Below are 12891 nucleotides of genomic sequence, written 5' to 3'. Positions count from 1 at the left end.
TTACTCCGCGGTTACTCCGCGGTTACTCCGAGGTTACTCCGAGGTTACCCCGAGGTTACTCCGGCCTCCGCCGCCTTGGCTGCTCCACCTTTACTCAGCCCCTCCCCCGCCTGCTCAGCCCCTCCTTGTGCTACTCAGGGGCTGCTCCGTCGTTACTCGCACGTTACTCGGCCTCTGCTCCATGTGCTCCTACGAGGATACTCCGAGGATACTCCATAGATACTCCACGGACACTCCACGGACACTCCACGGATACTCCACGGACACTCCACGGATACTCCACGGATTCTCCACGGATTCTCCACAGATACTCCACTGATACTCCATGGATACTCTATGGATACTCCACGGATACTCCACGGTTACTCCACGGATACTCCACGGATACTCCACGGTTACTCCACGGATTCTCCCGTCACACTCAGCTCCTGCTCCGCGGTTCCTCACCCTGACCCCGCCCGGATCTTGGCGTTACTCCGGCGTTACTCCGAGGTTACTCAGGCCCTACTCCGGGCTCCCAGCGCTCCTTACTCAGGAGTTACTCACTGCTGACTCCGAGTTACTCACGACTTGCTCCGACTCCCAGACGTACGGCGGAGTTACTCACACTCTGCTCCGGGGTGACGTTTCACTCCAGACTTACTCACGGGTTACTCCGAGCTGGCGTTCGCTCGGCGGTTCCTCACGGTTTACTCTGGGGTTACTCCGGGGTTACTCACGGTTTACTCTGGGGTTACTCTGGGGTTACTCACAGCCCGCTCAAGATGGACACCCCTGTCCCCACTGATACTCTGGGGTTACTCCAGGGTTACTCTGGGGTTCCTCACGGTTTACTCTGAGGTTACTCTGGGGTTACTCTGGGGTTACTCCGGGGTTACTCCGGGGTCACTCCGGGGTTACTCTGGGGTTACTCCGGGGTTACTCTGGAATTACTCTGGGGTTACTCTGAGGTTACTCCGGGGTTACTTTGGGGTTACTTTGGGGTTACTCCGGGGTTACTCTGGAATTACTCTGGGGTTACTCTGAGGTTACTTTGGGGTTACTCTGGGGTTACTCTGGGGTTACTCACGGTTTACTCTGGGGTTACTCCCGGGGTTACTCCGGGGTTACTCCGAGGTTACTCTGGGGTTACTCCGGGGTTACTCTGGGGTTACTCTGAGGTTACTCTGGGGTTACTTTGGGATCACTCCGGGGTGGGTTTTACTCCGGGGTCACTCCCACTTTACTCCGCTTTTACTCCGAGGTTCCTCCCCCTCCCCCCCCTCACTCAGGGCCGCCCCTCCCCCGCCCTGGGGGCGTGGCTTCGCTCCGAGGGGCGTGGCTTCGCTCCGAGGGGCGTGGCTTATCTCCGAGAGGCGTGGCTTCGCTCCGAGGGGCGTGGCTTCGCTCCGAGGGGCGTGGCTTCGCTCCGAGGGGCGTGGCTTCGCTCTGCGGGGGGCGGGGTCTCTGTGGCCACGCCCCCTCCCTGCAGGGTGGGAGGGGCGCCGAGCCGGGGAGGCGGGGCTGAAAGAAGCCACGCCCGCTCTCGTGACGTCACGGGGAAGGGGCGTGGCCGCGGCGCTTCGGCTGTAACGGGACCGAACCATTAAAGGCTCCCCCGGGGGAGCGGCGTGAGCGAGTGCGAGCCCAGAGACACCCCACAGGGACCCCAAAGCAGCCCCGGGACCCCAAAACAGCCCCGGGACCCCAAAGAGACCCCAAAATATCCTCGGGACCCCAAAAGTTCATCGCGAACCGCCCCCGGGACCCCCCCCGCGCCTTTTCACCCCTCCGCGCCGCAATGGTCTCTTCCACGCGCGGAAAGGGCGGGGCCTGAGCAGGCAGCCAATGGCGTGGCGCGCGGGCGGTCACGTGGGGGGCGGAGCTGTATAAAAGCGGCGGGGCGGGGCGCGCTCGGCCTCAGTCCGGGCCCGTCCGGCGCCGCTCGGGTGAGGCTCGGCCGCTCCTGTCGCGTCTTTCCCCGCCGCTCCCGCCGCTTCTGTCGCGATAATCGCGGCTTTGGCCGCTGCCCCTGAGGCTCTTTTCCCTTTTCTCTTCCCCTTTTCTTTCTCCTTTTCCCGCCGGGCCGCCCTGAGGCCCGCGCGGGGCTCTGCGCATGCGCGCGGGGGCGGCGGGAGCGGCACTTCCGGGGGCGCGCACGTGGCCGGGGGGAGGGGAGGGAACCGCAATGGCCGTGACGTCACGGGGCGCTGCGTGACGTCAGCGTGCAGCTGGTGACGTCACGGAGCGGGTTCTCCAAGCTTGGGGGCGCTGGAGGGGGTGTGACGTCACTGGATGCCGCGTGGAGGGGTTGGTGATGTCATTGGGGCGGTGTGACGTCACCCAGGGGGTGAGTGGGGGGTTGGTGACGTCACTGGGGTGGTGTGACGTCACTGGAGGCAGCGTGGGTGCTGGTGATGTCACGGGGGGCGGTGGGGGTGGTGTGACATCATCAGGCGGGGTTGTGACATCACAGGGGTTCCGTGGCCAGGTCATTACGTCACCGCAGGGGCCGGGCCCCGCCCTATGACGTCACGGCCAGCCCCGCCCCCCCACGCATGGCGGCGGAGGAGGGGAAGTTGTTCGTGGGGGGCCTCAACTACGACACGGACGAGCAGGGCCTGGAGCAGCACTTCAGCTCCTTCGGGCCCATCTCCGAGGGTGAGAGCCAAAAACACCCCTAAAATATCCCAAATATATCCCAAACGTATCCTAAAATATCCTAAATGTGCTCCAAAATATCCCAAATGTACCCCAAAATATCCCAAAATATCCCCTGGAGCAGCACTTCAGCTCCTTCGGGCCCATCTCCGAGGGTGAGAGACAAAAACACCCCTAAAATATCCCAAAAATACCCTAAAAACATCCCCAAGATATCCCAAATGTATCCTAAAATATCCCAAAATATCCCAAATGTATCCCAAAATATCCCAAATATATCCCAAAATATCCCCTGGAGCAGCACTTCAGCTCCTTCGGGCCCATCTCCGAGGGTGAGACATCCCATAATATCCTAAATGTATCCCAAAATATCCTAAATGTATCCCAAAATATCCTAAATGTATCCCAAAATATTCCAAATGTACCCCAAAATATCCCAAACATATCCTAAAATATCCCAAAATATCCCCTGGAGCAGCACTTCAGCTCCTTCGGGCCCATCTCCGAGGGTGAGACACAAAAACATCCCAAAATATCCCAAATGTATCCTAAAATATCCCTAAAATATCCCAAATGTATCCTCAAAATATCCCAAATATATCCTCAAAATATTCCAATATATCCCAAAATATCCCAAATGTACCCCAAAATATCCCAAATGTGCCCCAAAATATCCCCTGGAGCAGCACTTCAGCTCCTTCGGGCCCATCTCCGAGGGTGAGAGACAAAAACATCCCAAAATATCCCAAATGTATCCTAAAATATCCCAAAATATCCCAAACATATCCTAAAATATCCCAAATGTGCCCCAAAATATCCCAAATATATCCTAAAATATCTCAAAATATCCCAAATGTATCCCAAAATATCCCAAATGTGCCCCAAAATATCCCAAATATATCCCAAATGTATCCTCAAAATATCCCAAATATATCCCAAAATATCCCAAATGTACCCCAAAATATCCCAAACATATCCTAAATGTATCCCAAAATATCCCAAATGTGCCCCAAAATATCCCAAACATATCCTAAAATATCCCAAATGTGCCCCAAAATATTCCAAATATATCCTAAAATATCCCAAAATATCCCAAATGTATCCTAAAATATTCCAAAATATCCCAAATGTACCCCAAAATATCCCAAACATATCCCAAATATATCCTAAAATATCCCAAATGTGTCCCAGAATATCCCAAACATATCCCAAAATATCCCAAATATATCCCAAATGTACCCCAAAATATCCTAAATATATCCCAAATGTATCCTCAAAATATCCCAAATATATCCCAAATGTATCCTCAAAATATCCCAAATATATCCCAAAATATTCCAAATGTACCCCAAAATATCCCAAATGTCTCCTAAAATATCTCAAAATATCCCAAATATATCCCAAAATGTCCCAAATGTGTCCCAAAATATTCCAAACATATCCTAAAATATCCCAAAAATCCCCTAAAACACCCCAAAATATCCCTAAAATCCTGAAATATCCCAAATGTACCCCAAAATATCCCCTGGAGCAGCGCTTCAGCTCCTTTGGGACCATCTGTGAGGGTGAGAGCCAAAAATACACCAAAATCACACCAAAAACAGCCAAAAAATACCTCAAAAATATCTGCAAATATCCCAAAAATACCCCAAAATAAATATCCAAAAACAGCTCAAAAATATCCCAAAAATACCCCAAAATATCCAAAAATATATCCAAAATATCCCAAAAATACCCCAAAATAAATATCCAAAAATAGCTCAAAAATATCCCAAAAATACCCCAAAATATCCAAAAATATCTCCAAATATCCCAAAAATACCCCAAAATAAATATCCAAAAATAGCTCCAAAATATCCCAAAAATACCTCAAAAATATCTTAAAAATACCTCAAAAATATCCCAAAAATACGCCAAAATATCCTAAAATGTCCCAAAATACCCGTAACATACCCTGAAATATTCCAAAATACCCCCAAAAAAATCCCAAAAATATCCCGAGATATTTCAAAGTATCCCAAATGTGCCCTAAAATATCCCAAAATATCCCGAGTTTATGGGTTGGTTTTGGGCTGTTTCGGGGGTATTTTTGGGGCAGTTTTTGGGATATTTTTGGGTTATTTTTGGGCTGTTTTGGGGCTGGTTTTGGGGTATTTTTGGGGCTGGTTTTGGGTTGTTTTTGGGGTGGTTTTGGGATGTTCTGGGGATATTTTTGGGCTGTTTTGGGGTGTTTTGGGGCTGTGTTTGGGGTGGTTTTGGGGCTGTTGTGGGGTTTTTGGGATATTTTGGGGTGTTTTGGGCTGTTCTGGGGATACTTTGGGCTGGTTTTGGGTTGGTTTTGGGGCTGTTTTGGGGCTGTTTTTAGGGTGTTTGGGGGCTGTTTTTGGGGTAATTTTGGGCTGTTTTTGGGGATATTTGTGGGTAATTTTGGGGTGTTTTTGGGGCTGTTTTTGGGGATATTTTTGGGCTTTTTTGGGGATATTTTTGGGCTTTTTTGGGGATATTTTGGGGGTAATTTTGGGGTGTTTTTGGGGCTGTTTTTGGGGTGTTTTTGGGGTGTTTGGGGGCTGTTTTTGGGCTGTTTTTGGGGTGGTTTTGGGGATATTTTGGGGTGTTTTTGGGGCTGTTTTGGGGATATTTTGGGGGTAATTTTGGGCTGTTTTTGGGGCTGTTTTGGGGATATTTTGGAGCTGTTTTTGGGCTGGTTTTGGGGATATTTTGGGGTGTTTTGGGGGCTGTTTTTGGGGTGTTTTGGGGCTGTTTTTGGGATGTTTTTGGGGATATTTTGGGGCTGTTTTGGGGATATTTGGGGGTAATTTTGGGCTGTTTTTGGGGTGTTTTAGGGCTGTTTTTGGGGCTGTTTTGGGGATATTATGGGGTAATTTTGAGCTGGTTTTGGGGATATTTTGGGCTGTTTTTGGGGCTGTTTTTGGGGCTGGTTTTGGGGATATTTAGGGGGTAATTTTGGGCTGTTTTTGGGGTGTTTTTGGGGATATTTTGGGGTAATTTTGGGCTGTTTTTGGGGTAATTTTGGGCTGTTTTTGGGGCGCTGTGGCCCCGCAGTGGTGGTGGTGAAGGACAGGGAGACCCAACGCTCGCGCGGCTTCGGCTTCGTCACCTTCAGCAACCCCGAACACGCCAGCGACGCCATGCAGGCCATGAACGGGGAGGTGGGCACACCTGGGCACACCTGGGCATGGCTGGGGACATCTGAGGGCACCTGGGGCACGGCTGGGGCACACCTGAGCACACCTGGGGCACACCTGGGGCACACCTGGGGCACCCGGGACACACCTGAGCACTCCTGGGACACACCTGAGCACAGCTGGGGGCACACCTGGGCACACCTGAGCACACCTGGGCATGGCTGGGGGCACCTGGGACACACCTGGGGCACACCTGGGCACGGCTGGGGGCATCTTGGGCACACCTGGGCACAGCTGGGGGCACCTGGGACACATCTGGGTACAGCTGGGGCACACCTGGGGCACACCTGGGCACACTTGGGGACATCTGAGGACACCTGGGGCACACCTGGACACACCTGGGAAACACCTGAGCATACCTGGGCACAGCTGGGGCACACCTGGGGGCACTTGGGGCACACCTGAGCACACCTGGAAAACACCTGAGCACACCTGGGCACACTTGGGGACATCTGAGGACACCTGGGCACAGCTGGGGGCACCTGGGACACACCTGAGCACACCTGGGACACACCTGGGCACAGCTGGGCAAAGCTGGGGGCACCTGGGGCACAGATGGAGTCACACCTGGGGGCACCTGGGGACACCTGGGACACACCTGGGCACACCTAGGGCACACCTGAGCACACCTGGGCATGGCTGGGGCACACCTTGGACACACCTGGGGCACACCTGAGCACACCTGGGGCACACCTGAGCACACCTGGGGACACCTGGGACACAGCTGGGGGCACCTGGGGCACACCTGAGCACACCTGGGCACACCTGGGGGCACCTGGCCATACTTGCGGGGCCTTGGGGACACCTGAGGGACATTTGGGGGTCGGTCCCTGGTGGGGGTTGGGGGACCCAAAACATTTTGGGGGCACTGGGAGGGGGCTGGGGGAGCCCGGGAGGGATTGAGAAGACCCCAAAGTGTCCCCAGGGACACCGAGACCCTCCATGTCCCAAAGTGTCCCAAAGTGTCCCCTCGATGTCCCCAATCCCCTCAATGTCCCCAATCCCCTCGATGTCCCCCTGATGTCCCCTCAATGTCCCCAAATGTCCCCAATGTCCCCTCGATGTCCCCAATGTCCCCCCGATGTCCCCTCGATGTCCCCAATGTCCCCAATGTCCCAAAGTGTCCCAAATCCCCTCGATGTCCCCTCGATGTCCCCAATGTCCCAAAGTGTCCCCAATCCCCTCGATGTCCCCTCGATGTCCCCAATGTCCCCAATGTCCCCTCAATGTCCCCAATGTCCCCCCAATGTTCCCTCGATGTCCCCAATCCCCTCGATGTCCCCGATGTCCCAAAGTGTCTTCAATGTCCCAAAGTGTCCCCAATGTCCCCTCAATGTCCCCGATGTCCCCTTGATGTCCCCGATGTCCCCAATGTCCCCTCGATGTCCCCAACGTCCCCTCGATGTCCCCAATGTCCCCAATGTCCCCAATGTCCCCAATGTCCCCAATGTCCCCTCGATGTCCCCTCGGTGTCCCCCACTGTCCCCAATGTCCCCAATGTCCCCCGTGTCCCCGCAGTGCCTGGACGGGCGGCAGATCCGCGTCGATCACGCCGGGAAATCGCCCCGGGGGTCCCGGGGGGGCTTTGGGGGCGGCCGCGGCCGAGCGAGGGGCTACGGCCGGGGTGAGGGGCTGGGGGGGGGTTGGAGGGGTTGGGGTTCAGGTTTGGAGGGGGTTTGGGGAGGGGGTTTGGGGGCTTTGAGTTTGGGGAGGGGGTTTGGGTTTGGGGGTTTGGGAGGGGTTTGGGGTTTGGGTTTGGGGAGGGGGTTTGGGGGGTTTGGGTTTGGGAGGGGGCTGGGGAGGGGGTTTGGGGGTTCGGTTTGGGGAGGGGGATTTGGGGATTTGGGGTTTGGGGAGGGGGTTTGGGGAGGGGGTTTGGGGAGGGGGTTTGGGGATTCGGGTTTGGGGAGGGGTTTGGGGGGTTTGGGGAGGGGGTTTGGGGTTTGGGGCTTTGGGTTTTGGGTTTGGGGGTTTGGGAGCGGGTTTGGGGAGGGGGTTTGGGGGTTTGGGGGTTTGGGAGGGGGTTTGGGGGGTTTGGGTTTGGGTAGGGGGTTTGGGTTTGGGGTTTGGGGCTTTGGGAGGGGGTTTGGGGAGGGGGATTTGGGGGTTTGGGGTTTGGGGAGGGGGTTTGGGGCTTTGGGAGGGGGCTGGGGAGGGGGTTTGGGGAGGGGGATTTGGGGTTTGGGGTTTGGGGTTTGGGTTTGGGATGGAGATTTTGGGGTCTTCGGGTTTGAAATTTGGGCATTTGGAGGGGTTGGAATGGGGATTTTGGGGGGTTTGGGGTTTGGGGATTTGGGGATTTGGGAGGGGGTTTGGGGTTTGGGGTTTGGGGAGAAAGTTTGGGGGCTGGGGAGGGGGTTGGGTTTTGGGGGGTTTGGGGTTTGGGGGTTTGGGGTTTGGGATGGAGATTTTGGGGTCTTCGGGTTTGAGATTTGGGCATTTGCAGGGGTTGGAATGGGGAGTTTGGGGGGTTCGGGTTTGGGGAGGGGGTTTGGGGTTTTGAGGGTTCAGGGAGGGTTTGGGGGGGTCGAGGAGGGGCTTTAACGGGGTTTTTATCCCCCCCACCCCCCAAATTTGGGGTTCCCGCAGGAGGAGGCGACCGCGGCTACGGCGGCCGCTACGACGGGCGCAGCGCGGGGGGCTACGGGGGGGGCCGGGACTACGGCGGCCGGTGAGGATTTGGGGGGGCTGGGGGGGATTTGGGGGGGCTGGGGGGGGTTTGGGGGGCCTGGGGGGGGGGATTTGAGGGAGTTGGGGAGAGATTTGGGGAGTTTCGAGTGGATTTAGGGGGGTCTGGGGGGAGATTTGGGGGACTGGGGAGGGGTTTAGGGGGTCTGGGGGGGGATTTTGGGGGGCTGGGGGGGGTGTGGGGGAGCTGGGGGGGATTTGGGGGGGCCTGGGGGTTGTTTTGGGGGGCTTGGGGGGAGTTTGGGGGGTCTGGGGGGAGTTTGGGGGGCCTGGGGGGGATTTGAGGGAGTTGGGGAGAGATTTGGGGAGTTTGGGGTGGATTTAGGGGGGTCTGGGGGGAGATTTGGGGAACTGGGGAGGGGTTTAGGGGGTCTGGGGGGGATTTTGGGGGGCCTGGGGGGGATTTTGGGGGGCTGGGGGTGTTTGGGGGGCTTGGGGGGGAGGTTTGGGGGAGTTGGGGAGAGATTTGGGGAGTTTTGAGTGGATTTAGGGGGGTCTAGGGGGAGATTTGGGGGACTGGGGAGGGGTTTAGGGGGTCTGGGGGGGATTTGGGGGGCTGGGGGGGATTTTGGGGGACTGAGGAGGGGTTATGGGGGGCTGGGGGGGATTTTGGGGGGGCTGGGGGGGATTTTGGGGGGCCTGGGGGGAGATTTGGGGGGCCTGGAGGGGATTTTGGGGGGCCTGGGGGGGATTTGGGGGGCCTGGGGGGAGATTTGGGGGGCCTGGGGGGGATTTGGGGGGGCTGGGGGGGATTTTGGGGGGCCTGGGGGGGGATTTGAGGGAGTTGGGGAGAGATTTGGGGAGTTTGGGGTGGATTTAGGGGGGTCTGGGGGGAGATTTGGGGGACTGGGGAGGGGTTTAGGGGGTCTGGGGGGATTTGGGGGGACCTCGGGGGGATTTTGGGGGTCCTGGGGGGGATTTTGGGGGGCCTGGAGGGGAATTTGGGGGGGCTGGGGGGGATTTTGGGGGGCCTGGGGGGGATTTGAGGGAGTTGGGGAGAGATTTGGGGAGTTTCGAGTGGATTTAGGGGGGTCTGGGGGGAGATTTGGGGGCCTGGGGGGGATTTTGGGGGGCCTGGGGGGGATTTTGGGGGGCCTGGGGGGGCTTTGGGGGGACTGGGGAGGGGTTTAGGGGGTCTGGGGGGGATTTTGGGGGGACCTCGGGGGGATTTTGGGGGGCCTGGGGAGAGATCCAGAGAATTTGGGGTGAATTTCGGGCGGTCTGGGATGAATTTGGGGGGGTCTGGAGGGAATTTGGGGAAGTCCGAGAGGAGATTTGGGGGGTCTGAGGGATTTGGGGGATCTGAGGGAATTTTGGGGGGCTCTGGGGGGATTTTGGGGGGAATTTTGGGGGGCTTTGGGGTGTTTTTTGACTGAAGCCCCCCCAGGCAGGGCGGGTACGGCGAGCGCTTCCCCTCGGCCTCGTACCGGGACAACTACGACAACTGAGGTAGGGACGGCACCCCGAAAACGGGGCACCCCAAAAACCGGGGCACCCCAAAAATGGGGCACCCCGAAAACGGGGCACCCCCAAAACGGGGCACCCCAGAAATGGGGCACCCCAAAAACGGGGCACCCCAAAAACGGGGCACCCCAAAATCATGGGTATCCCAAAGCTGGGACACCCCAAAAACGGGGCACCCCAAAAACGGAGCACCCCAAAAACGGGGCACCCCAAAAACGGGGCATCCCAAAAATGGGGCACCCCGAAAATGGGGCACCCCGAAAACTGGGGCACCCCAGAAATAGGGCACCCCAAAAACGGGGCACCCCAAAAACGGGACACCCCAGAAATGGGGCACCCCAGAAATAGGGCACCCCGAAAATGGGGCACCCCAAAAACGGGGCACCCCAGAAATGGGGCACCCCAGAAATGGGGCACCCCAAAAACGGGACACCCCAAAATCATGGGTATCCCAAAACCAGGGGCACCCCAAAAATGGATGAGCCCCAAAAACTGGGGCACCCCAAAATCATGGGTATCCCAAAGCTGGGACACCCCAAAAACGGGGCACCCAAAACTGGGGCACCCCAAAAATGGGGCACCCCAAAAACTGGGGCACCCCAAAAATGGGGCACCCCAAAAATGGGGCACCCCAAAAACGGGGCACCCCAAAAATGGGGCATCCGAAAAATGGGGCACCCCAAAAACGGGGCACCCCAAAAACGGGGCACTCCAAAAACGGGGCACCCCAAAAACGGGACACCCCAAAAACGGGGCACCCCGAAATCATGGGTATCCCAAAGCTGGGGCACCCCAAAAACGGGGCACCCCAAAAACGGGGCACCCCAAAACTGGGGCACCCCAAAAACAGATGAACCCCAAAAGTAGGGCACCTGAAACTGGGGCACCCCCAAAACCAGGGCACCCCAAAACTAGGTCATCCCAAAATCTGGACACCCCAAAAACGGGGGGACCCCAAAAACTGGGGCACCCCAAAAACGGGGCACCCCGAAAATGGGGCACTCCAAAATCTGTGCACCTGAAAAATGGGACTCCCCAAAACTGGGGCACCCCAACACCGGGAGGACCCCAAACTGGGGGTACCTCAAAATTGAGGCACCCCCAAATCAGGGGAGACCCCAAAATGTCTGGGGGAACCCTGAAACTGACTGGGGGCACCCCAAAAATGTCCGGGGACACCTCAAAAATAAACTCACATAACCCAAAAGTGACCAAGGAACCCCAAAAGTGACCAAGGAACCCCAAAAGTGACCAAGGACACCCCAAAACTGAGCAAGGAACCCCAAAACTGACCAGGGACACCCCAAAAGTGACTTGGGATATCCCAAAAGTGCTCAGGGAACCCCAAAACTGATCAGGGACGCCCCAAAAGTGACCAGGGACACCCCCAAAATCCCTCAGAAATCCCCCAAAGCGTTTTTGGGGTTCGCAGAATTCCCTGAGCGTTCCCAAATGGATTTTTTGGGGATTTTCGAGCCCCCCCCAAAGTCAATTTTGGGGAGTTTTGTGTCTCCCCGGTAATTTTGGGGTCCCCCTCGGATTTTAAGGGGTTCGGGGGTTGTCAACTCCCCAAAATTCCCATTTTTTAGACTCCAAATTGGGGTTTTCTGTGGGAATTGTCCATTTTGGGGTGACTTTTGACCCCCCCAAAAAATAATTTTGGGGATCCCGACCCTTCCAAAGCCGTTTTTTGGGGGGTTCCAGGACACTCCCAAATGATTTTGGGGGGGGGGGGGATATTTTTGGGTTCCCCCATTTTTGGGGGGGGGTTTGGGGGTCCCGGAACTGCCCAATCCCCATTTTTTGGGGTGGGGGGAGGGGTCCCCCAGCGCCCCTCCCCCACTGATCTCCTTCTCGTCCCCAGCTCGGAGCCTCGTGCTGGATTTTGGGGGGGCCCCTCCCCCCCCCGGGCCGTGGATGGACGCCGAGGGGGGGAGGGGTGCGGTGGGGGGAGGGGAAGGGGGGAGGGGACCCCGAATTTGTAGCCGCGGGTGTGACATTAAAGGACAGAGATCCCCCCCCCACCCCTCCCCCACCCCCGGCTGGATTTTGGGGGGGTCCTGGGGGAGGGGGGAGGGGAAAAAGGGGGAGGGGACAGGGGTGGGGGGACAGAAATGGGGGTGGGGGGTGGGAATGGGGACATGGGGGGACATGGGGGGACATGGGGGGGTCGGAGATGGGGGTGGGGGATGGGAACGGGGACAAAGGGACATGGGGGGGGACAGGAATGGGGACAGGGGGGACATGGGGGGACATGGGGGGTCGGAGATGGGGGGTGGGGACACGGGACAAGGTTTGGGATGGGGATGGGGGGACAAAAGTGGGGACAGGGACACGAGGACAGGAATTGGGACAGGGGGACAGGGACGGGGACAAGATGGGGACAGGAGTGGGGACAGGGACAGGGGACAGGAGTGGGGATATGGGGACAGGAATGGGGACATGGGGACAGGGACGGGGACAAGATGGGGACACGGGGGACAGAATGGGGACATGGGGACAAGACGGGGACACGAGGACAGGAATTGGGACATGGGGACAGGGATGGGGACAAGATGGGGACAGGAGTGGGGACAGGGACAAGGGGACATGGGGGAAGTGGGGAATGGGGACAGGGACAGGGGACAGGAGTGGGGATATGGGGACAAGATGGGGACAGGAGTGGGGACACGGGATGAGGGAGAGGGGGACGGATATGGGGACATGGGGACACGATGGGGGGGTGGGGACTCATGGGGACATAGGGACAAGACAGGGACACGAGGACAGGAATTGGGACATGGGGACAGGGATGGGGACAGGGATGGGGACATGGGGACATGGGGACACGATGGGGACATAGGGACAAGGATGGGGACAGGGACACGAGGACAGGACAAGGGACACGGGGACA

At 57.3% G+C, this 12891-nt stretch overlaps 2 protein-coding genes across 3 annotated transcripts; both read left to right on the top strand.

Moving 5' to 3' along the window:
- The first annotated feature begins 300 nt into the window (after nucleotides 1-300).
- LOC140681082 (uncharacterized) lies at nucleotides 301-1619 on the top strand. Of its 2 annotated transcripts, XM_072920395.1 has the most exons (4): nucleotides 301-699; nucleotides 841-884; nucleotides 1028-1336; nucleotides 1376-1619. In XM_072920395.1, the coding sequence occupies exons 1-4, from the start codon at nucleotides 326-328 to the stop codon at nucleotides 1570-1572; spliced, it is 924 nt and encodes a 307-aa protein (XP_072776496.1). In that variant the 5' UTR covers nucleotides 301-325; the 3' UTR covers nucleotides 1573-1619. The 2 variants fall into 2 exon arrangements, 1 of the variants encoding a protein (XP_072776496.1); XR_012052322.1 differs by lacking the exons at nucleotides 841-884; nucleotides 1376-1619 and having other exon boundaries at nucleotides 301-710; nucleotides 1028-1351.
- A 202-nt stretch (nucleotides 1620-1821) lies between these two features.
- On the top strand, nucleotides 1822-12020 carry LOC140681083 (RNA-binding protein 3-like). The gene is made up of 7 exons (XM_072920396.1): nucleotides 1822-1928; nucleotides 2471-2640; nucleotides 5704-5810; nucleotides 7365-7470; nucleotides 8436-8517; nucleotides 9922-9983; nucleotides 11863-12020. Exons 2-6 carry the CDS (start codon nucleotides 2538-2540, stop codon nucleotides 9980-9982), a joined length of 459 nt encoding a protein of 152 aa, XP_072776497.1. The 5' UTR covers nucleotides 1822-1928; nucleotides 2471-2537; the 3' UTR covers nucleotide 9983; nucleotides 11863-12020.
- Nucleotides 12021-12891: the final 871 nt, after the last annotated feature.

This window comes from Taeniopygia guttata, chromosome 31, assembly GCF_048771995.1.
Source record: "Taeniopygia guttata chromosome 31, bTaeGut7.mat, whole genome shotgun sequence".
NCBI classification, from domain to species: domain Eukaryota; kingdom Metazoa; phylum Chordata; class Aves; order Passeriformes; family Estrildidae; genus Taeniopygia; species Taeniopygia guttata.
Note: the sequence above shows the minus strand (reverse complement) of the source record. Positions and strands in the feature narration are given on the sequence as shown.